The 23931-nt window shown below is 40.8% G+C and overlaps 1 protein-coding gene across 5 annotated transcripts in view; it reads left to right on the plus strand.

Annotated features, from left to right (window-relative positions):
* Window positions 1-23931, plus strand: part of TRAPPC9 (trafficking protein particle complex subunit 9) — a 551813-nt gene that overhangs the window by 132054 nt on the left and 395828 nt on the right. For all 5 annotated transcript variants that reach the window (XM_071803771.1, XM_065830982.2, XM_065830984.2 and 2 more), the window contains one exon: window positions 9286-9410. In XM_071803771.1, coding sequence (XP_071659872.1) covers window positions 9286-9410 — 125 coding nt within the window. The remainder of the gene's footprint in view (window positions 1-9285; window positions 9411-23931) is intronic.

The following is a 23931-nucleotide window of genomic DNA, read 5'->3' on the forward strand; positions in this document are numbered from 1 at the left end:
GTATAGGCCAGTTGATCCAAAATCTAAATCAAACTTTGGAAACAGCCTTTATTTGTTGACAGGTTAACATTAATAGGAGAGAAATCAGAGGCATGGAAATCAGAAGGAACTTGATTAATGTCATCAGTATAACTTGAAAAATAATGAGGAAGGTCAATATTTGAAAAGCCAGACATTTCTGTCTTTAGTGCCAGTTCTGTTCATTTCACTTTCGTAACTTCTAAATATATATATGTATGTATATATATCTTATTTCCTTAATTTGTCCTGTCTCCAAAAAGCTTTAAAGACACTCTGAAGCTGCACTTGCCCAGCAGTTTTTTCAGAACATACACAAAGTATTCTGTGGAAGGAAAAGATGATATATTTACTTCTCAGTACTGTCGTAGAACCGTTGTGGACTTTTTTACCCATATCTAACTTTGATGGGACCACATACAACCAACCTTTTGGAACAATATTTTTACATTGTTGTTTCTGCCTGCGGTCTCTTTGCAAGGTTGTGTATCTGAAACCTGGAAGCATTTTGACCTTTTCTTGTGCAGGGATGATAAAGGAGAAGAATCCATGAGTGTTTCTGTAGAACTTCAGTATCACTGGCCTCTGTGTATTACACTAAGTTGTGGTTTAATCCCAGCCAGCAACTAAGCACTCTGAAGGTATTATGGAGTATTAATAGAGATGCTAGGTACACTGATACTTTTATTCGCTACTGCAATTTTGCTGTATTGCTTTTAACTTTGCAGATATTGTATTTTCTAAAGAGAGAGGTAAGATCCTGACGTGAAGAACAGTGAAGAGCCAGAAAAATCAATGGCAACTATGACATGACTTTTAATCATACAGTACCTTTTTCGTTTGAAGACCACATTTACAGTGACGATCAAAATGCTTCTGTCTTTTAAAAGTAATGCCCTTAGCAGGGCATCTGTTACTTTGATCTGTTTGATGCTGAAATTGTTTCCTTTTACTCTGTAATAAGGACATAGTACAGAAAGGATAAATTACCGATGTTCCTGATGGTACCCTTATCCAATTGGAAAGCAAACTAAGTTATCAATCAAAATTGCTGATCTAATTCTTGTGTGTTGATGCTATACTGCGTGTAAGGGAAAATGTTAGATGTTCTTCTAGATTAAAGGAAGCAAAAACACACGAGTGGCTGTACAGGATCAGGTCAATGACCGTCTAGTCCAATATCCTGACTGTGAAAGTGGCCAAGAGCAGATGCCTGTGGGGGAATATGGGTTGAATCGTGAACATAGATGCGTCTTCCCTTTAGGTTTTGAAACTCCAACTGTTGTTAGCTGAGGAAGTTCCAGAGCCTGGTAAAGTTTCTCTAGTTTTAGGCACTGTTAGTGGGTTTCTCCTTCATAAAAACTCTTCATTCTCTCCATCAGCACTACAAGAAGAATCACAACTGAATTTCTTGTAGCAGCTTTGCACCTTTTGACGTCCTTCCAATATTGCCTGGTTCTGTATGGCAAGAAACAGCTGATGGTTCATCTTCTACACATCTTTCGTCCACCCTTGATTTTATACATTTCCTCATGTTATTGCCACAGCGGTCACTCTCCTAAACTGAAAATTTCTGACTGGCTTAGTTGTCCCTCTTATGGCAACAATTCCATACATTGATCAGCCTTGTTGTCTGTTTTGAAACCTTTAGGTTCTGTGTGTTTGAGATAGGTCGTACATGCTATTTGAAACATTATCTATGTATTTCTGTAGTGACCTAGTGACCGCTCTTTATATTACTTTCCTTATAACAATGCAATAACACTCAATTTGTCATTCGCTTTTTTTGACTATTGCTGAACGTTGAGCTTGTAGATTCATGAACCTGCGAACCATAATAGCTCCAGGATCCTGCTCTTGAACAGCCATGATATGCTGAGAGCCTCTTATTTCACATATAAGTTTAGTTTTTCTCTTCCCTCCCTCTCCTCCCTCTCCTCCCTCTCCTCCCTCTCCTCCCTCTCCTCCCTCTCCTCCCTCTCCTCCCTCTCCTCCCTCTCCTCCCTCTCCTCCCTCTCCTCCCTCTCCTCCCTCTCCTCCCTCTCCTCCCTCTCCTCCCTCTCCTCCCTCTCCTCCTTCTCCTTCTCTTTCTCTCCTCCTTCTCTCCTTTCTCTCCTTCTCTCCTTCTCTCCTCTCCTTCTCTCCTTCCATCCTTCTTTTCCTTCTCCTCCTTCTCCTCCTTCTCCTCCTTCTCCTCCTTCTCCTCCTTCTCCTCCTTCTCCTCCTTCTCCTCCTTCTCCTCCTTCTCCTCCTTCTCCTCCTTCTCCTCCTTCTCCTCCTTCTCCTCCTTCTCCTCCTTCTCCTCCTTCTCCTCCTTCTCCTCCTTCTCCTCCTCCCCTTCTCCTTCTTTCTTTTCTTCTTCTTCTCCCCTTCTTCTCCCCTTCTCTTCTCCTCTTTTCTTTTTCCCATTTATTTATACTGAATTTAATTTGCCATTTTATTGCCCACTCATGAAGTTTTGTAAGGTCCTAGTGGTGATGTCAGGAACATGCTATTGCCTGTTGTGTGGGCTTCTGTTCTGGGAATTGGCTGTATGCAAATGAAGCCTAATAACATGCCAAAAAACATTACAGAAGAACATGCATCCTATCAAAGCCTGTAATTTAGGGTTCTTGTCACAATCTGGATTGCCTTGGTTTGTTGTCTTTTGAATTCATGGTTGGACTTGATGATCTTAAGGGTCTTTTCCCACCTAAACAATTCTATGATTCTGTTCTATGGATTAATTACTGTGCAAACACTTTGAACAGCTGTGCAGGTGCTCTAGAGACACTTCATTAATTAGAATTAAGAAGACCAGGCTTCTGTCTCGAAGGCAATTGACCAAGATTTAGATGTTCCCCGTAGAAAATCCGTTTGGTGCAAATGTGAATGAAGTTTTGTATCTCCTGTCCCTCAGCTGGGTCGTTCACAATTCCTCCTATGTACGATCTTGGTTCTCTGCTCAGGGAAGTCAGTGTGTGTATTTAATTTGACTCTAAGGTCCTTATAGTAGGTAAGACAGGAGGAAACACTCTGTCTACGTGGTAGGACCAGGCTTAAGGAGCGTGAGCGGTAAGTTCTCACCTGATAAATGAAAGAGCTCAACACAATGCTCACGTTATGAGCATAATGAATTCTCCTTCCCAGCCGTTATACTTTAATTTCTGAAATCCAGGGCTTCCCTGATGCTAAATGGAGAAGAACAACGGCTGCTCTTTCTGAACGGCATTAGAAATGATATATTATTATAAATGATAACTTGTTAGTGGGAAGCGATCTTTTAAAAAAGCTTCTGTTACATGGGGTAATGTTTGGTGAAGTTAATGAATTAATCGATGAGAGCTTCATTATGCTAAATGTTAGTGTTCATTCGTTCTGTGTACAGGGAACCTAAAGACAGGTGCGAAAATATTTAAATTCATAAACTCATCAAAGGAACTAATTAATTACACTCTAAGAGAGGCGCAAATCTATGTCTTAAGATTCTTCTGGGGGAGAAAAGCTTGCAGAGGAAAAGCGTCTTTCTAAAAGCAATGATCCTTAATATTTTTAATATTGATATGCAAGACCACTTAATTGTTTCATACTGATTTCATTGCTTTTCTGCTTAAATAGTGAGATTTCATCTACTTAAATTTTCTCCTACACCTTTATAGCATATAGACAATATATTTCCCCATTGGAAAGGTACCTTATTATGAATTTAAATATAGTCTTGACAGGTCTTCTGAGAAACTAAGTAGCCTAGAGGACTCTGTTAGGATAATTGTATTACTGGTGATGATGATGGAAGCCCTCCGAGGTCGCTGAGTGTGATCATTTACATGTTACTCTGCTTGGTTGCCTTGATTACATTTAACCATTCAGAATATATTTTCAAAGTGACTTCATTTCTAATGAGTTCCTTGCCTCTGCCGTTTGAAGACGTCGGTTTTCATTTTCATGTTAATCCGCGTAAATGAGTGATTTCGTTTGGTTTGTGTTTCTTTTTTAACTAGAAACACTTCTGTGTCCTCCATAAATTCATCACCGTGTTACTTGAAAAATAGTCTTCATTTTTTGGGAACTCTTCTTAGAGAGTTCTTGAATTCCAGCTTTAGTGCTTACACAATATGACTTTTTCTCTTCCAACTGTCTTTTAATCCAGATAAATAATCTTGTCTCAGTTTAACTAACATAGGGTGTTTTTTATTTTAACAGTATATAAGCCTCATAGGACCTGAGCCTATACAAGTTGTACCAGTTGCTACACAAATGTGTAGTAAGAGGCTTTTGCGCCCCAAATCTTTACAATGTCAATAGGTAAGAGAGATATGAGGCAAATAGCAATACATTTATTATTGGCACATACAAGCTAATTGACCTGCTATCGTGTTACGCTGTTTCTTTGCTGAGGCGCTTTATTTTAGCATCTAATGTGGCGTGCATGAAAAACCTCTAGTCGTTGATTATGAATTTCTTTACACTTCGTTTGCTGCCATTATAGTCACCTCTGTTCTAAATTTAACTTCCAATTCTAGTTGAGCTAGTTCGACAACCTCAGGAAGCCTTACTTACAGCGTGGTTTTTATTGTTAATTATTTTCATTATCATCCCCTTCCAATGCAATGGAGTCTCAAGGAAGGAGCTTATTCTGCTCCGTGTTGTCTCTTGCTGCTCCTGGGAGCCCAAGGGGCGATACATCCCCAGTAGCTTTGCCTGGAGTTCTGCTCTGTGGGGCCTCCTGTCTAATGGTCTTAAAGATGCAACTCCATCTACTCTTGTGTTGTTCCCCTCTACGTTGCAGCAGACAGCAAGTTTCTACCATTCTTCTTACTTTGAATACAAACCTGTTCTCTAGGAAGGAAAAAACCCAACATATTCTAGTTTGGGAAACATACTCTCCTATCCTGAGTTGTTTTTTATTTCCTCTTTTGTTCTACATCCTGAAAGTACTTTAAGACCATTACAGTATTCTTAGGAGAGGTTGTCTCCCAAGAGGCTTTTTGTTCTGAAGTTTCTAACAGGCAGTGGGTTGACAAAATAAACAAATGGGCTGAGGGGGCATTTAGTTTTCACATTTGTTATGTAAAATACTCATGTAAGAAAGACGTTTCTGTGATGTTATTGAAGTTTTTTAATACGTGGTTGTTAACCTTGACTAAGGGCCAAACACCTTCCTGCCGTGTCCCCCAGACTCTTGCTCACTCTCCATCTCAAACAAGACAGGGGAAGAAAATAGGGTGAGAAAACTCATGGGTCGAGATAAAGAAAGGGAGATCACTCATCAGTTACTGTCAGGGCAAAACAGCCTTGGCTTGGGGAAAATGGCATGATTTAGAATGAGAGGAAAGGGCCTCAAGTTGCGCCAGGGAAGGTTCAGATTGGATACTAGGAAAAAATTCTTCATGGAAAGGGTTGTGAAGCACTGAACGAGCTGCCCAGGGCAGTGGTGGAGTCACCATCCCTGAAGAGATTTAAAAGACATGCAGATGAGGTTCTGAGGGACGTGGGCTAGTGCCAGTGTTGGGTTAATGGTTGGACTTGCTGATCTTGAGGGTTTCTTCTAACAAAAGTGATTCTATGATTCTATAAGTATTCTGCAGAGAAGAAGCAGTTCAACCTAAAATCTTACGCTGTTATACACGTTAAGTGACATCCAAGTTGCACCAGGGGAGGTTTAGATTGGATATTAGGAAAAAATTCTTCCCAGAAAGGGTTGTCAGGCATTGGAACAGGCTGCCCAGGGCAGTGGTGGAGTCACCATCCCTGGAGGGGTTTAAAAGGCATTTAGACGACGTTCTTAGGGACATGATTTAGTGCTAGAGTTAGGTTAAGTTATGGTTGGAGTCAATCTTATGGGTCTCTTCCAACAAAAATGATTCTATGATTCTACAATCATATTGCCAGTTACCTGTAGACTGCCTTGGAACACACTGATTTCCATGGTGTCCTGGCACGAGTGATAAGGTTATTTAAGGGTTTCCTTGCTACAGTTTACACGGGAGCTGTGCTGCACCCGTTGGAAAGTGTGTGTGTTTTTGTCACCTGGATCAGGCCAACAATCGTCGTAGAACACGGCGTTACACTTAGATTGGGACGGCGGGTGTCCCGTGCCACCTCTTTCTTCAGTCCTTAGTCACCATGTTGTAAATCTCCAGCTTTAACTCCCTTAGTAAACTTTGCCTTATTCGAATATGAAATTTGGTGGGATTGCACAAATAGCACATGGAGTTAAATTGAGTATTTGCTTCACGTTCGAGAGGAGAGAGCAAACGCCGGGAAGAGATTTTGCTCTGTTGTGACAGCAACGAGTGCAATGTTGGAAAGGCAAGATCTGTTCTTGTGGTTACCATGGAAAAAGTGTTGGTCATGTGCTGTTGCTATGGAAATATTCAATGTGACTTCTAGAAATGAGGAAGATTTCTGGACAGAGTAAAAAGACAATTGTCCTTTTTATAGTGAAAGGCTGCTCAAGCTGTTTCACAGTATGGATCGACCAAAGAAAACTCTGGGGGATTTATCTTCAAATCTCTAAACTTCAGGAGAGAAAATAAAATGCGTGAAGTCTTAAAAAATATAAATATCAAGTAATATAAAACTTCATCGACGCTCTAAATTTGTCAATTAGCTGTTTTCTTCTGCCGTCATGAAGTTCTGCAGGGCTTTTAACAGGCCGTGTTTCCCCATTCTTTAATGGTTATGTTTTAATGTTGAATGTATTTCAGAGAAGCTGAACAATGTCGAATCACCTTTGCTGTCTGGTCAAAGAACAGAAAAGCTAAATAGTTATAATAAAATCGCTAGCAGCAGAATGTTATATATTTTATTTTTGTTCTCTGGCAGTCAAGTCCCCTTGCGTGAAGTTGTGAAGGGGTGAGTTATTGGAGATATAACACAGTGCGGAGTGCCGGGCTCTGTTCTGTGCCAAGTTTGAGGGCAGATAAAACATTAAAAAGGCATTAGTTGTGTGTCCATTATGTTGTTTTAGGTATTATCTGTACCTTTCTCAAAAGAAAACTCATTGCCTTCCATCAAATGGCAAATCTGACTAATGCCGTGCAATATTTCATGCTTGTTTCTTCTCATGGTTTTCTTTTCAATGTTATGCACCACTGTCCACTTTTGTTCTAAATAGAGAACTGGTGAAAATCATTCATCGGTTTAAAAAAAAGATATACATATTTTTCCTTAGATAAAACTACATTTTCATTCAAAAAGAGTGGATTCCAAAGCCTGCACTCAAATCTATTCATGATGCGTTTTGTTCACAAGGTGTCTTCAACTTTTTAGTGTATATTGCCTCAAATCTTAGGCCAATAATTACGTTTTCTTTAATATCAGTTGGCTTTTAAGAGATGCAAAGAGCTCATCTAGGGATGGTTTGATACTTTGTCTTTTCTTGTGCATGTTACAAGTACCTATTAGCCCATGCAAAATTATTTCACGCTCTCGTCTCTCTTCCTTTTCCTTGGTCTTCATGGGCTGGATTAGTGCACGATTTAATGTGGTTATATTATTAAATCAAAAGCTTTCTTAATTTTAGCGGAATATTAAGGTTATTGACACTTTAGGAAGCGGATGGTGTTGATGATGGTTAGCGATGGAAATGTTAATTTCTTGAGAAATAGCAATCTGTCTTTTCACTTTTTGTTGTTGTTGGTTTTCCATATGAAAAAAGTTAATTATAAATTAAAAACTTGAAGCCTCCTAAATCAGCATCTTCACATCTGATGTTTGTTATAGTGTTTTAAGACTCAACTAAGGTGCATTTTATAACTAGTTAGTGAAGGAAATTGGAAATAATCAGGGAATATGCCTTTTGTTTTCTTATTTGGATACCTGTGAATTTGGTCTTTAATGAAGCAAAAGGATTTCATGCTCCATCATTTTCTTCTGTTTTCTTCTTTTTCTTTGTCTTTTGAGGAGTTTATCTTCAAAAGGTCCAGATTTTAGTTTATCCTCGGAACAGGAATATGATATTAGCAAATATAATTTGATAGAAATTTCCAGTCAGGAAATATGCTTAGGGTTTTGTGTAATAATTTGGTATTTCCCGTAAGTTTAGATATATGTGACTACTGCGATATACAAGATTTTGCTTGTATTTAATTGGGGTTTATGGGTTGCAGTTGCTTTGCTCATCATAAAGCAGCGAACGCAGGAACACCCAGCTGAGGTTCCACAGGAAGGTGTCCAGGCGGGTTTGAATGTCTGCAGAGAAGGAGACTCCACAACCTCCCTGGGCAGCCTGGGCCAGGCTCTGACACCCTCACCATGAAGAAGTTTCTTCTCAAATTTAAGTGGAACCTCCTGTGTTCCAGTTTGTACCCATTGCCCCTTGTCCTGTCACTGGTTGTCACCAAGAAGAGCCTGGCTCCATCCTCCTGACACTCACCCTTTCTATATCTGTAAACATGAATGAGGTCACCCCTCAGTCTCCTCTTCTCCAGCTCCAGAGCCCCAGCTCCCTCAGCCTTTCCTCACACGGGAGATGCTCCACTCCCTTCAGCATCTTTGTTGCCCTGCGCTGGACTCTCTCCAGCAGTTCCCTGTCCTTCTGGAACTGAGGGGCCACAACTGGACACAATATTCCAGGTGTGGTCTCCCCAGGGCAGAGCAGAGGGGCAGGAGAACCTCTCTGACCTACTGACCACCCCCTTCTAACCCACCCCAGGTACCATTGGCCTTCCTGGCCACAAGGGCCCAGTGCTGGCTCATGGTCACCCTGCTGTCCCCAGGACCCCCAGGTCCCTTTCCCCTACACTGCTCTCCAAGAGCTCATTCCCCAACTTACACTGGAACCTGGGGTTGTTCCTGCCCAGATTCAAGACTCTACACTTGCCCTTGTTCTATTTCATTCAATGTTTCCCCGCCCAACTCTCCAGCCTGTCCAGGTCTCTGGATGGCAGCACAGCCCCTGCCGTGTCAGCCACTCCTTCCTTCAAGTTACACCAGCTTGGCAGCAGTAAAAGATCCTCCTGTGTTTTCATATTGTCTTTTATTGGTGTACTATACACCAGCACAGACCGCTAGTACATACCAAAGTGAGGACATTCCTCTAAGAACATCCATTTCTTCCTTTTTCTGTGACCTTCGCTGAGTTCTTTGGTGTATTCCTATTTGAGTTTTTTTTGGCTGATAGAGAAAAGTACAGCAAACTAATCCTCACCTTTGCCTTTCTGTAGAAAATGTTCATATTTCTTTTTGTGTCTTTGCTCTCCCTTTGATAATTAAGATATGGATTTGTTGGAATAAAGCAGAATTTTAGAGAAGCCAAAGTAATTTCGCTTATTCTGTTTCTAGATGGAATCAGCGTTACTGGACTGCCGCTCTCCAGCCCCTTTCGGCAAGTTGTCAAACCAAGAGTAGAGACCAAACCTGTTAATCCACAAGAAAGCAGCAAAGTCGGTGATTTCAGTCACGTGAAGGTAAGCAAGTGACATCAAGATAAGTAAAAGATGCGATTTTCATTGTGTTGTCCTACGATTTGTTGTGCGATTCAAAAGTAAAGGTTTCTATATCTCTTAAGTATTTCCAGTTGGGTGTTTTTGTTTTAGAACAGCTCGGTGTGCTGTGATTGGGTTGTTATAGTAGAACGACCAAACAAAATTGAAACAAGATGAGGAGAACAGTAGAAATTGTGAAGATTTGGTTTGCAGTATGGTATATTGCAGGAACTGTTGGTTCTTCACCTCATGTTCCTTTCTTATACTATTTACTCTGCAAGAAGATGCTTCTGTGTAAATTCTTGATTTTCTTGTATTAAAATGCATGGGGGGATTTGTTCCTTCTAAACATTTTGGGGTCAAGGCCTTATCTTCACACTTCCAGTAATAAGCTTTTTAGAAGCATTCATATAAGTAACAAAACAGAATAATTAAGACAAGCGGAAGAAAAGCAAAAGGAGGAGGATGGAAGAACAGTTGTGTAGGTAGAAGCTGCATCGTGTTTACTGAGAGTCTTCCTTACTCTTTGGTTTTCTGTTGAAGATCTTACCTATGGAAGACGTAAACTTCTAGTATTGACCAGTCAAATAAGAACAGTTTCCCACTGACCAGATTTGCAGGATCTATAATTTACGATGAAAATAAAATAATTGTCAAAAAATATACTGTGGCACTTCATTGGTCTCTTCCATAGCTTTGGTGAACGTTTCGCGTGCCTTGTAGTGTTTGCTACGTGTCCTGTGTGGATCAATGTTCTACATTAATTAATTGTTGTACACGGCAATATTTGGCTCAGCATGGCTTTGCTTGTCTCATTTTACATGTGAATTTGCTTTCTTCCCAGTAATGTTATTTACAATTCTATTTGATCAATTAACAGGTGAAGCTATTAATTTTTAAGTAGGTTTCTTTTGGCTCATTAGTACTGCTAATTCACGCTCATTTGATTCTACAGTGCAAAAAGGGTGATGACAGCGTATGAAAGATGATAAAACATTAGTAAAGCCTTTCTTTGTATTTTATGACATAATGAGGTATTTCCCAATTACTCTTAAATAGAAATAAACATGATTGAGGAAACAATTTGATATTTAAGTGGCTAAAATGTCCAGCATGAATTAAGTTTAGAACCTTGTGTGGAATGTCTGAGCTATACACACTTAGGACCTAGAGAACTGAGGGGAATTTTATTTCAAAATTGAACTAAAAATCCAGAAATTCAGAGTTTCTTTGCACCAAATACATGAAAAAGCCCCTTTTGATGCACTTTTTGCTTGTCAGCCTGTTGCCCTGGCAACCGACAAGTTGCAGGTTCCCAGTGATCTAAGTGATGGAATTAGGAGGATGTTGGGGAGCTGTAAAGCACGAATTGTTTGTTTATTAAATAGCGTATAGTGAAATAGCCTATTGGGAATGCACATTCTGTTGTTAGGCTTATGGAGTGAATTTTGATTTTAATTAATTGGTATTTTATGATGGAAGGACCTTGCAGGTGATCAAAACTGCGTTCAACAGAGAACACGCGTCCCAGTAGCATCCAGGGATTCCTTGCTCATCCTTGTTGAGCCTGAGTTGTATGAGTGCTGTACAGCATGCTCAAAATTAACGATTTACTGTGTTAACATCTATTCTAAGCCAGACTTAATCACTAACCTTGCATTTTTTGTCATGTTTAGAAGGGGTGATTTATAGAGGGGTGGAAATGAAAAAGCCGGTGTTAAAACAGCCAGCAGGATAAAGCTGTGGAGGAAGTCTACACAATTATATTTCTAATTACTTAGATTATTATCATTCTAATCATATATTTGCAGATGACATCCATGACAGGAAAAATATGACTTACATTTTTTGCTATATGTGTATGATTGCTCTATTGCAGATGAGGAGAGAGGAAACCGCAGTGAGGTATTGGCATCTATAGGGTGATTTACCATCGTGGTTCATTCCATTTTAACACACATTCATTTCTATAACTTCTATTTCTATTTACCTTGTTAGTATATAAATAAATATAATAAATAACCCATAAATAATCTCATCCCGGTTTGTCCCAGTTAAACTCCTATCAACCAGTCTCTCTGGATTAAAAATGCTTATGAAGTTCAGACCTATTTAGAATGTCTTAGATGTATTTTTTGATTCACCAGACTACCCAGATAATTTATTATCTGTGGATATGGACATACAGGGTTGGTATTGGGCAGACGACCAGTTTGTGACTTCTCTCTGCTTGGACAGTGCTCTTCAGGAGGAAGAATTCTGAGAACCACCAGTAGCTTCAAATCAAAGCCAGACAAATTCCAAATGAAATATCAGGAGTTATTGTAACTAATTGAGTCAATTAAGCATTGAAAGATATGATTTAGTGTGTTCTGGTCCAGTTTTCTTGGCTGAGTTGTGAGGAATTTGACGTATTTCAGGATTTGACTTGCTGGGTTTTAGACTGGGTGTCTTTCAGAGCACATGAATATATGTTTGTCGTCAAATGCAAACGCTTCTGCTTGGTAAGAACTTTGTCTAAAACGTAACAAACTGGGATATATACATGAGAGTTGATCCAAGGTTCTCTATGAACCCGAGTCTCAAAATATTTGCTATTTATTAATATTTTTGAGTGCCCAAAATCTCCTTAAAAGTTACTTTGGTTGCTCTCTGTTGCTGCAGAAAAATTCATTGGGTTTTATTGTCTGTGTCCCACACAGTGTCATTTAGGATGATTAGTGAGGTGGACTGTGAACTGGCTGAAGGGAAGAAGCCAGAGAGTCGTGGTCAATGGGGCAGAGTCCAGTTGAGGCCTGGATCCAGTGCAGTGCCTCAGGGGGCAGTGCTGGGGCCGGGATTATTCAACATATTCATCAGTGATTTGCATGAGGGAATAGAGTGACTGTCAGCAAGTTTGCTGCTGACACCAAGCTGGGAGGAGTGGCTGACACGGCAGGGGCTGTGCTGCCATCAGAGACCTGGACAGGCTGGAGAGTTGGGCGGGGAAACATTGAATGAAATAGAACAAGGGCAAGTGTAGAGTCTTGAATCTGGGCAGGAACAACCCCAGGTTCCAGTGTAAGTTGGGGAATGACCTATTAGAGAGCAGTGTAGGGGAAAGGGACCTGGGGGTCCTGGGAACAGCAGGGTGAGCATGAGCCAGCACTGGGCCCTTGTGGCCAGGAAGGCCAATGGTACCTGGGGTGGATTAGAATGGGGGTGGTCAGTAGGTCAGAGAGGTTCTCCTGCCCCTCTGCTCTGCCCTGGGGAGACCACACCTGGAATATTGTGTCCAGTTGTGGCCCCTGAGTTCCAGAAGGACAGGGAACTGCTGGAGAGAGTCCAGCGCAGGGCAACAAAGATGCTGAAGGGAGTGGAGCATCTCCCGTGTGAGGAAAGGCTGAGGGAGCTGGGGCTCTGGAGCTGGAGGAGAGGAGACTGAGGGGTGACCTCATTCATGTTTACAGATATATAAAGGGTGAGTGTCAGGAGAATGGAACCAGGCTCTTCTCGGTGACAACCAATGGTAGGACAAGGGGCAATGGGTTCAAACTGGAACACAGGAGGTTCCACTTAAATCTGAGAAGCAACTTCTTCCTGGTGAGGGTGGCAGAGCCTGGCCCAGGCTGCCCAGGGAGGTTGTGGAGTCTCCTTCTCTGCAGACATTCAAACCCGCCTGGACACCTTCCTGTGGAACCTCAGCTGGGTGTTCCTGCTCCATGGGGGGATTGCATTGGATGAGCTTTCCAGGTCCCTTCCAACCCCTGACATTCTGGGATTCTCTGTATTTCTGTGATTTCTTGATTATGTTTTAAGGTTTATCTTGTAACAGTAAATCTCCTTAAAATGGTTTGACGAGGACTAATAGAAGAGGCAGGTGGGGGTTGTAAGTTAGGAAACAAGACTGGTCTTAAAAAATCGGTGTGTGAGGTGAAAATGCTGTTGTCTAGTCATGATTTAGCAATAGGTGTCTGTGATTATTCAGTAGTAGTTATTTTTCAATCCTGTATGCTCTGCGTAAGCTCGTCTTCAAATAAAGATGATTTTTTTGTAAACAAAAATTAATGTAAATCAATGGTTCCCTTGTTGTGGATTCTGAAACATCCTTGGTCAGATATTTAGGAGTCTTAATGCTTAAACCTTCCTTCCCTACGTGTTTGCCGTACAGTTTTTGTGCTTCAGCGTTGGATATTGCCAGTGTTGAACTTCCCTGCAACCCACATTTTCAATTTTGCTACAGGGTTTCTTCCAATAAACCAGTCAGTGGTTTCTGGAAATGACTGTTATAATGATCTCATAAATTCAGTTTCAAAATCGCTTTATGACCTCATCATAAAGCTTGCTCGTAGCCTTAAGCTGAATAGGATATCACAGTGTAATATTATGTTCAGATACTCTTTGCTCCTGTTTGCTGCTGAGTAGTTGCGGTAAGCGTTGGCTAAAACCCTTGGTCATTCTGGGCCGCATCTGGACATTGCTGTGGTTATAATGGCATGTGAAACAGTCAATTTTAAATCTGAATCTGTTAGTTTTTGCATAACACCGCAATCTGTTTCGATATTTAACTGTTCTGTGTCTTAATGCAAAATCTGCGTAGAGAAACTTCAACAAATATCACGATCTCTCAGCAAACAATGTGGTATTTGTAACCTGGTGAATTCTATACTGGTTTTCATGCTTGGAAGTGGTTTATTTGGCTTAGTCTGGTTCTTCTTAGTGATAGAAGAAACACACCGTTACTCCATGCCACATATTATGGACTTGAGGCTTAGAGATGAGTCTGATCTATGGAAATTCGATCCTTAAATTCACAGTGATTACCATCACGTAATGGTAATTTGTTGGTAGTTCCTTTTTGTCACAGGGTGAAAAGGAGAATTATTCATCAAGATATCTCGTTTCAACAGAATGTCCGTGGTTTCATTGGAATAAATCTTCTGGGATTAAGAAATGTGACGTGACCCTATGTCCCGTCCCAACAGATGGGATGAGGGCTGAGTTAACTCTGAACGCGATGCGTGCCCCGACTCAACAGATGAGACCAGGTGTGAGTTAACTCTGGGTAATTCATGCCCCGACTCAACAGATGAGACCAGGTGTGAGTTAATTCTGGGTAATTCTGCACAGCAATGCGAAGTGAATGACAGACAATCACTCCGTGGGTGCAGTTATGAATTTACTAAAAGCACATGGTGGTATACAAATTACAGCAATCAGTGACTTGGCAAAAGTATGTTATAGTACCACAGAACTTATCAATACATTGACAGCAAAAGCCCTTCTAAAAACAGTGGATTGGCAACAATTAGTAACTGTAATGCAAAACTTAACAAGACTTTAGCAGCAGGACTTACAATGGTATTACTTTATATGTTTAAGAAAAAGGAAGAGAGAGAGAGAAGAACAAAACTAAAATATCAGAAAGAGAAAGGGAAAGAGAGAGAGCTAGAGAGGGAGAAGAAGATATCACCACTCCACAGGTACATTGGTCTCGTGACGACCTCTGGAAGGGGGGATGCGTTGAAGATTTACACACCGCCCACCTGTATCATACATGAGGTTGTTTTATAACCCAGTTCATTTACATGTGAGATAGGAGAATGCAGTTCGTCTCCTCCCCCTGCTCGCTCTTCATGCTAATTAGGAAGACTCTTCTGGAAATGGGTCTGGGGTCTTCAAACTAGGGGAAAGTTCATGGTATTGACCAGAAGTGAGTTGTCTTGCTGTTGGTTTGTAGTTTCTTCTGGTAGCTGGTTGTCCGACAGATGGTTCATCTCTATCATCCCAATTAGGCCGTGACGCCTTTTATAGCAACACTGTTAATTGTCCTTATCTTCCAAAGTGTCTGCCTTCATGGCCATAAAACTTGGGGAAAGATAAGATGAGGTGTCATCTATCTCTCCTCCCAAAGTAACAAAAGCCAGACTTTTAAGGCGTAACAAGGTCTTTGTTCTGCTAAGCATGGGGGGGGCGCTTCAAGGTTGGCACACCCTAACTGGGCAAAAGCCCAACCCAGCAATTGAAACGGAGATGTCTTGTGGTTGGGGGAAGAAAACTTTGAAAGCATATTGTGCTTTTTTAAAAATCTTAGCTTAAGATGTTAAACATAGACATTGATTAGCGGCCAGATTTCTGGCAGACTGAGTGCTGCTTATTAATTTATAAGGGCCTCATCTAGTTTATTTGTTTCGAAACTTGTATGTTCAGGAGGATTTGCCTCTGCAGACTCAATGGGAGCTGTAATTCTAGAGATTCATCCGCAGAAACTGGAGAGGTTTAAGTAATCTTGTTGAAATACTCTGTCCCTGCACTATCAGTAAATGGTAGGAAATGTTAAAATACGGTATGTAGAGCTAATCTGATTTAATACACTATCTTTAGTGTATCTTTTCTGATTTAGCGATGTATTAAAATGAGACACAGGCCTTAATTGGATTTTTCTCCATGCGGTTCTCAGGCTCTGCTCTTCTAGTATGATTCTATACTGTTAATTGACATAAACTTTATATTGTTGAAACTTTAAGCTCAAACTTCTTTTTACCTGTAAGTCTTAAATCCATTCGAAGTTTAAGCCCTTAAGCAGAAGAATTCATTTTTAATTAAACTTTTGAATAATTCTGCATCCTGCTGAAGTTAGTGGGGATGTTGAATTCATAGAGCACAATGGAAATTTAGACTCCGTCTTTTTGGTTGGCTAAATGTGAATTTAGGAATGGGATCTTAGGCACAAACAGACAATCCTATATGTTTTATCGTGGAATTCAATACTATGCTTGTAACTTCTGTGGCCCTGAGTTGTTCTTCAGTACTAAACACATCAAGTCTTACGAAGACCAAAAAAAAAGGAAGACACAAGTCTCTGTTTCCCTAATAACTTTCAAGCCTATAAAAGAAAATAATCCCAAAGCTCTTTCTCTTCTCAAGTTGATTATTATAAAAATATATATGTACTTTTAAAGAATTAATTGACATTTATGAGAGAACTCCCAGAAAGCCAGTCACATTTCCTCCAGTCTGCTTAGATTGGAGCCATGAGCCAAATTAACCTTTGCCAGGTCAGTGAGCTGCTTTTTGTTGCTTTTCTGTCCCAGAATTAGAGTTTCCCTTCAGATAAAGATGATAATAAAAATAGAGTTGTTCTGTAAAAATGAGAGCGGGCTGGATTCTTGGTCATTAGTACATGCTTGGCAAAATTTGATTATGAGCTGGCTTTAGACAAAGTCTACAGTTTTTGAGTAGTCTGGGTCTAAATGCCCTAAACTATTCTTCCCTGGCTAGTTGAGCATTGCTTATGTTCCTTTTAGTGGTTTTGGGCTCTATAAATAGTTGAGTAGTCCACACTGTTTCTGCTCACCAGCCCTCTTCTTCTCCTTCAAGTTGTTTCACCAAGAAACAAACACTCTGTTTTGCCCTAGAGAGGATTGCACTTCACAACACAAAGAAACTGTTTTCCTAAAGTTAATTTCTAGAGCCATGGGAAAAATAAATTTGCTACTCCTCTGGATTGGAATAAATTCAGTTCATTCATCTGATATTTTACATTGGGTATTGTTACTGCAGTAGCTGCAGTTTCAATTCAAAACATCCAACAACATGAAGTACTTCCTATTTTTACCGTTTTGATTTGACATGAAAGAAGCATTAAAATTTTTGTATTGTGTGGATAGAAAATAAAACTGATAGATTCACTATGTGCCTGTCATAGGCACTGTTCTCGTCACACTTTTGTCATTGTCACTCGGTAAACAAGAGGTGATAGTTTACTGATACCCAAACAAATGTCTCATCAAGGGTAGTTGCGGCAGGTACAATCTACTCTATGAACCACACTTCATCTTTCTCTCTTGTCTAAAGATGAACGAATTAAAATTAAAGTTGACACCAACACAATAAACAGAGCTTGTGTGAACAGCAACAGACTCTGCAGTCACGAGATCTTCTTTCCCCGAGGTGTCATCCACGGCCATCGTTTGCCTCGTTAATCATCTGCCATAAAATCCCATTGCTATAGTTCAAAATGTGTTGGTATCTCTTGAGATGAACAATTTCGGGTAGTTTTTGATCAGCTTGCCAGGCTATGTGTGAGTTATTAATAAAGTCCCAGAATCCCAGAATGTCAGGGGTTGGAAGGGACCTGGAAAGCTCATCCAGTGCAATCCCCCCATGGAGCAGGAACACCCAGCTGAGGTTCCACAGGAAGGTGTCCAGGCGGGTTTGAATGTCTGCAGAGAAGGAGACTCCACAACCTCCCTGGGCAGCCTGGGCCAGTGTTCTGTTACCCTTAATGAGAAGGAAGTTTCTTCTCAAATTTAGGTGGTATCTATTATGTTTGGTATCATGCTATGGTTCAGGTAATAAACCCTTTCTTTCAACAGTACTTATTTTTAGTGCTAAACGTCTTTGCCTACATGTCTTCCAGTTCTTAACTGACTCATGGTCAGTCATATCAAGTTCTGAACAGAGTGAGTTCAAGTATGTTAGTGACAAAAGCTGTAGGTAGCAATTGAAAGATCTGTTTTACCCCTAAGCGTATGAAGTCTTACTCTACAACACAAGAATTTTTCCCAAATGACGCACCTGAAAATGTGGAAGAGACAGACATTCTGTCGTAAGTAGTGGCTCTTTCAAGCATTTGACATTTAGATTTCAATTATAATAGAAATTCTGGATAGTATATTAACTTTATGGCCAAATGTATTTCCACACTTCATCCTTACGAAGATTTGTGCAGTATTTTCATTTATGGGTATTGACAAACATAGAATCTTGCTGTGCTCATTTTTAATAGACTTGCGATGGTAATTTCTAGTGTTTTAACTTAACCAAAAGTTTGGAATTGGCTGGGAGGCAGCTGCTCTGGGGGGAAAACGCGGTGGCAAAACCTGAAATGCACCAGAAAATAGAATTACAGAGACCAAGCGATGGGGCAGTTGGAGTATTCTCCAGTGCCTGCAGAAATTGATCCCGTGAATTTGTTCGGGTGCTTATGAAAGGATAATCGAGATTTTAATTCAACCTACGTGAGCGTGAATTTAAATGCAGAGCACGTCATACAGTTGCTGTCTTACTACAGTTAACTGCATCCTACTGTAAGGATGCTAATGTTCCTGACACTTACAACAAAGTAATGCCGTTTACTGAACAGTATCATAGAGAATTTAATTCAAACCTTTAGATCTATGCATAAAAGAAAATGTTACACCAAAATGTTCTCCAGCTCGCATTTCACCTACATCCTACATTCCTCCATTTCTTTTCACCGTGTAGGTTTCAATCTATAACTTCAAACTGAAGTATTATCACCTTTATCCTTATAGCTGTTTGTATTTTTGGAACCTAGTAGATAACACAGTAGGTAAATCACATAGCAAATAAATACTACTCATGCCTTGTTTACTTTTTTGGTATCTCTTTCCTTCCTGTTTTGCCCCTGAAAATAACGGAGACTTCTATAGTTCTGGAATACTACTACTTGGAGGAAATATTACAGGTTTTCTAACTTCTGAGTGATTTAGTCAGAAATGTAAGTTTACATGCGGCATCATGAGTGTACATTATATTTCCTCTGACTTAAATCCTAATAGTGATGTTGCATCACCATTCTACATCTTTCCCTGACACAATAACCAATGGCTTACCTCAAAAAAAAAATCATCCTGAGGTGATAAACTTGACCAAATAGTAACTGGAACAGTTACTCTGTAAATGAAATTGCACTTTTGATGCTGTGCTTTAATTTCATTACCAGTTAGTGGTAGGAAACAGCATCTCCAGCCTAGTTGTAATAATGAATATGTATTAATGAATGTAGCCAGTACTATTAGCACTTTTTATTTACACCTCTTGTCCGGAGCTAAATACCAATGGCCTCTTTGAATATATGGAAGAAGACGTGGATATGAAAGAGTAATTTAGGTTCTTTTCACTCTCTTTGTAGCATTTTGTTCTGGTCACTAAAATTAAGTCTGTGCGTTATAAAATGGTCAAGTTCCAAATGTAACAATCTAGAAGTTTGCTGCTGAAGTTGCTTTCGCTTCTTGTTACATTTTTGCTTAGATATTGCTCATCCTGCGTATGATAATCTCTGCTTGCCGGATGTTTGATGGAATTTTTTTGAGATTACGTAAGTTTTATCAGTTTGGTCTTTTTCTGTGCTCTTTTAACCACAGGGAGCCAGTGCACGGCAAATAATGAACAGCTTTTCTGAAGGCTGAGATAAACGCCATGTACCATGTGCAGGGCTTTCTTAGCACCACATCCTCGGTTAGTTTGAAATTGCTCAGTTTTTATGCTGTTCTTTTTAAAAGTAGAGGTCAGTTCTTCTCTCAATTTGAGATCCAATAAATCTTCAAGCAAGATGAGTTCCTTAAGTTTTTACTTCTCGAAACACTCTCGATTTGAAACACTCATGGTTATTCATGGAGGTTTGTTCTGGTTTTTGGGCGACCAGCCAAAGGAGTTAAAGTGCAGCTTAATAAAAAAGAAGAATCTTTAGGCTGCACATCTTCTGTTTAGCTAAAAGTGACATACTTAATAGCTGCCTTACCCAGGAGTATGAGAAAGAGAATGAAGTGTAGTGATTTATCACTGTGGGGACTTGGAAAGAGTAGGTCAAGTGTGGTAGTTTTCCACAGAAGAAATTGGGAACACAGAATGTGAGAGCTGTAATTGATGCCAAGCCATTTTTGAAAGGGCACATCAGAATCTACTTCAGCAACTTCATTTCACCCAGGGAGACGTCGGGATAATAATCACAGCAAGCTCCACATTTACTGTTTATGGGGTAAACCAAGTTTTAAATGTCAGAGTTTGCAATTTTTTAGTGAGATGGTCTGGACTAATATTCTCATTGAGGGATTGCTTAAGAGAATTCCAGTTTTATTTATTTATTTAGGGCTTTCTACTGCTATCGGTGAAAACAGGCGTAAAATCCCAAGGTTTATATCTTTGTATAGTATTAAGAATAGTGTGCTAACTTTATCGTTGATCTGTGTCAAAGGCTGACTCTTCGTTAGGGTGAGTGACAAGTTTGGCTTTAAAAACTTTACATCCAAGGTATAACTCCTATTTTTTGGCCATTTTATGAAAATGGATGCTGTGCAGTGTCATTAAACTGCTGTTCCTGTGCAAAGCATTTGACACTTTCTCGCATGACATTCTTGCCTGTAAGTTGGAGAGACGTGAGTTGGATGGATGGATGGACCACTTGGTGGATGGTGGATTGGCTGGATGGTCACACTCAAAGAGTTGTGGTCAATGGCTCGATGTCCAAGTGGAGACCAGTGGTAAGCGGTGTTCCTCAGGGGTCAGTGTTAGGACCAGCGCTGGTTAACATCTAAGTGGCGTGGACAGTGGGATCAATGCACCCTCACCAAGTTTGTGATGACACCGAGCTGTGTGGTGCAGTCGACACACTGGAGGGAAGGGATACTGTCCAGAGGGACCTTGACAGGCTTGAGAGGTGACCTGCGTAAACCTCATGGAGTTCAACAAGGCCAAACGCACAGGGGTCAGGGCAACCCCAACCACAAATACAGACTGGGTGGAGAATGGGTTGAGAGCAGCCTTGAGGAGAAAGACTTGAAGGTGTTGGTTGATGAGAAACTCAACAGGACTTGGCAACGTGCACTTGCAGACCTGAAGGTCAACTGTACCCTGGGCTGTATCACAAGGAGCATGGGCAGCAGGTCAGGGAGGTGATTCTGCCCCTCTACTTTGCTCTCGTGAGACCCCCACCAGGAGTCCTGCATCCAGCTCTGGGACCCCCAACATAAGAAGGACATGGACCTGTTGGAGCGAGTCCAGAGGAGGGGCACGAAGGTGGTGAGAGAGCTGGAACAGCTCTGCTGTGAGGACAGGCTGAGAGAGTTGGGGTGTTCAGCATGGAGAGAAGGCTCCAGGAAGACCTTAGAGCTGCCTTTCCGTACTAAAGGGGACCTACAAGAAAGCTGGAGAGGGACTTTTTACATGGACATGCAGTGACAGGACAAGGGGTGATGGCTTTGAACTGGAAGACGGGAGATTTAGATCAGATATAAGGAAGAAATTCTTCCCCTTGAGGGTGGTGAGAGCCTGGCCCAGGTTTCCCGGAGAGCTGGTGGATGACGTTCTGTGATTCTGTGATACTTTTAAAAAAGTTATTTCTAGATTTCACCACCTGCCCAATGCTTGTTTCCTATGGGTGATTGTGTTTATTTTTTTAATTCTTCCCTGTTAATTTCTGTTGTGGCTCAATATATTTGTCTACCTCTTACTTGGTCAATCCAAACCCTCGTTTATCCAAACCTTGAGTTTCTGATTCCTTGTGTCATGGTCCGTTCGGCGATGGACTCATGATGGTTCTTTTACCTTGATCTCAGAGCGCAAAATTAAGGTGACCAAAATGCCAAGGGGTTATAATTCAATCAAGCAGTGTTACTTTATTAATTTGCCCGTAGAGAGAGAGAGTAAGAAAAAGCAAGGGGAAAAGAAACAGGGAAAAGTAAAGTGAAGATGAGAAATGAGGTTGTGTTTATCACCAGTCCGGTTCTAGAAGCATCCCTCTGGTCTCCGGTCCTGTGGAGTCCGGCCGGTCCTCCATCGTGGTTCAGGACCCTCTGGTGGGAAGATCTTCAGTGATGTCCATTCTGGAGTCACCTTTTATGCTTCTTCACCCATTGTTTCAGCCCAGTCTCCACCTTGATTTCGCAACCCAGGCTCGCACTGTGCAGGCTCGAAAGATTCACGCTTTCTTTTGCCAACGCTTACGTGTCCAGCATTCAGGGGTCTTTCTCTAGTCCATTGGGTGACCTCAGGACCCTTGGTGAGCTTCTGGGCATGCTCCTTTTCGTTGGCCATTGTTTGGGGGAGCAGGTGAGGGGCACGTGTAACTGAGGCTGCAGGTGAGAACACATCTGGATTGCAGCTGTTGTCCCTGGGTCGAAGAGACCCTCATAACAATCACTTTCAGGAGGCTGGGGCTCATTTGGCTGAAGCAGCAGGCAAAGTCCACACAGCAGCCATTGTTAGCAGCAGCCCCCCCCAAATCGGAGAAACAGTGCAACACAATGCTTCTTCTCGGGCCTCTTTCCAAATAATTGTCCATCTGTTCTTTCTGTCAGGGCCTCAGTTCTCTAAGTTCTTGATGGCGATGTTCAGGCAAATACGGCTCCATCTTTGGATCGACTCTCACACCTTGGTAGCCACCTATAGCCTATATTGTTAGCTCCTGCTCCGGTCTAGAATAGGGGGAAAATAGCTACAAATGGAGAGCAAATGAATTGAAATTAGAAAAAAAATAATAAAAGGAATATTATCTAGATGCTATGGATCTATTCTTCTAGTCTTGGTGGAAAGCTTCCTACTGATGATCCGTCTAGTCTGATCCTGATAAATTTACCTCAATGGTCACAGACAAGAATTCTGAGCTGAAACGTGCATTTGGGGAAGTACTCTGGCTTTATTAAAATATTTGAGCGGTGGAAGACTGTCTCCATCCTTATAGCAGTTACTTTCGTGGTGGCGAACCCGTGCTGTTGAGGAGTGGATTTTACCATCGGCCTTAATTTGTCCGCCTTCAATTTCCACCATTGGGTTTTGAAGCAAGTGAAGGGCCTCATGACCAGGGTATCTTTTATCTGCTTATTGTAAGTGCGCTCATGTGACACCAATTATTTTTAGGGTTTAATTTTGAAGTTTCATGTCTGACAGAGATGTCAAATTCAAGAAGAGGGAGGACACTACGTTTCCAGAACTATTTTATAGCCCAGTGATGATTTCCCAAAAAGTGCTGGTTGTGCTTTTCAGGCTGGATCTCTGTAAAGTTTTAAAGTTTTACGAATTCTAGTGAACATTTTTTAACGTTGCAGTTTTGAAACGAACCTTCTGGGTTTCCTATATGCAACTATAACGCGTACCTTCCTCCAGATAATTACTATAAAAGGAGTAAAATAGGTTGATTGAGTTGTAACTGTTCTTTCTATTTGGTATCTTAAGTGCAAGTTGCGATCTTCCAGTCTAGATGGAATGGAACTGAAATGCTAGGTGTTCATTATTTTAACTGAAAAATTAATAAAAATAGTATTTGTGTTATCTTGTTCTATTCCACGTAATTCAGTGAATATTGTTGTTCAACTCAAGAGAAGTCAGTTGAGGAAAAGAAAAATTGTCCCCAAATTTGAGCATCATAACCCTGTATTTAGCTGAATAATAACTTTTAATATGATTTCTGTGGAGGAAAGAAACAAAAACAAAGTAAAACACCTATTTTGTGAAAGTTACTCTCTTTAGGAAGTCTCCAGTGCAAAAGGTGACTCCTGTGGATACGTGAGTCACAGGTAACAGTGGAACCAGTATAACCAGTGAGGACCATTTCTAATTCAAACCCAGTAGCATTTTTTCAGTGTGTATTTTATTGGAACACTTAGCATTGGATTTTAAAGCATGAGAATGAGGACGTGGATATTATCTATTTATATATTATGTGTAGCCAGGGGACCTTGTTCCCTTCTGAACATAAGGGGTGGTGACATAACTGTGCAAA

The sequence above is a fragment of the Patagioenas fasciata genome, chromosome 2, assembly GCF_037038585.1.
Source record: "Patagioenas fasciata isolate bPatFas1 chromosome 2, bPatFas1.hap1, whole genome shotgun sequence".
Classification (NCBI taxonomy): domain Eukaryota; kingdom Metazoa; phylum Chordata; class Aves; order Columbiformes; family Columbidae; genus Patagioenas; species Patagioenas fasciata.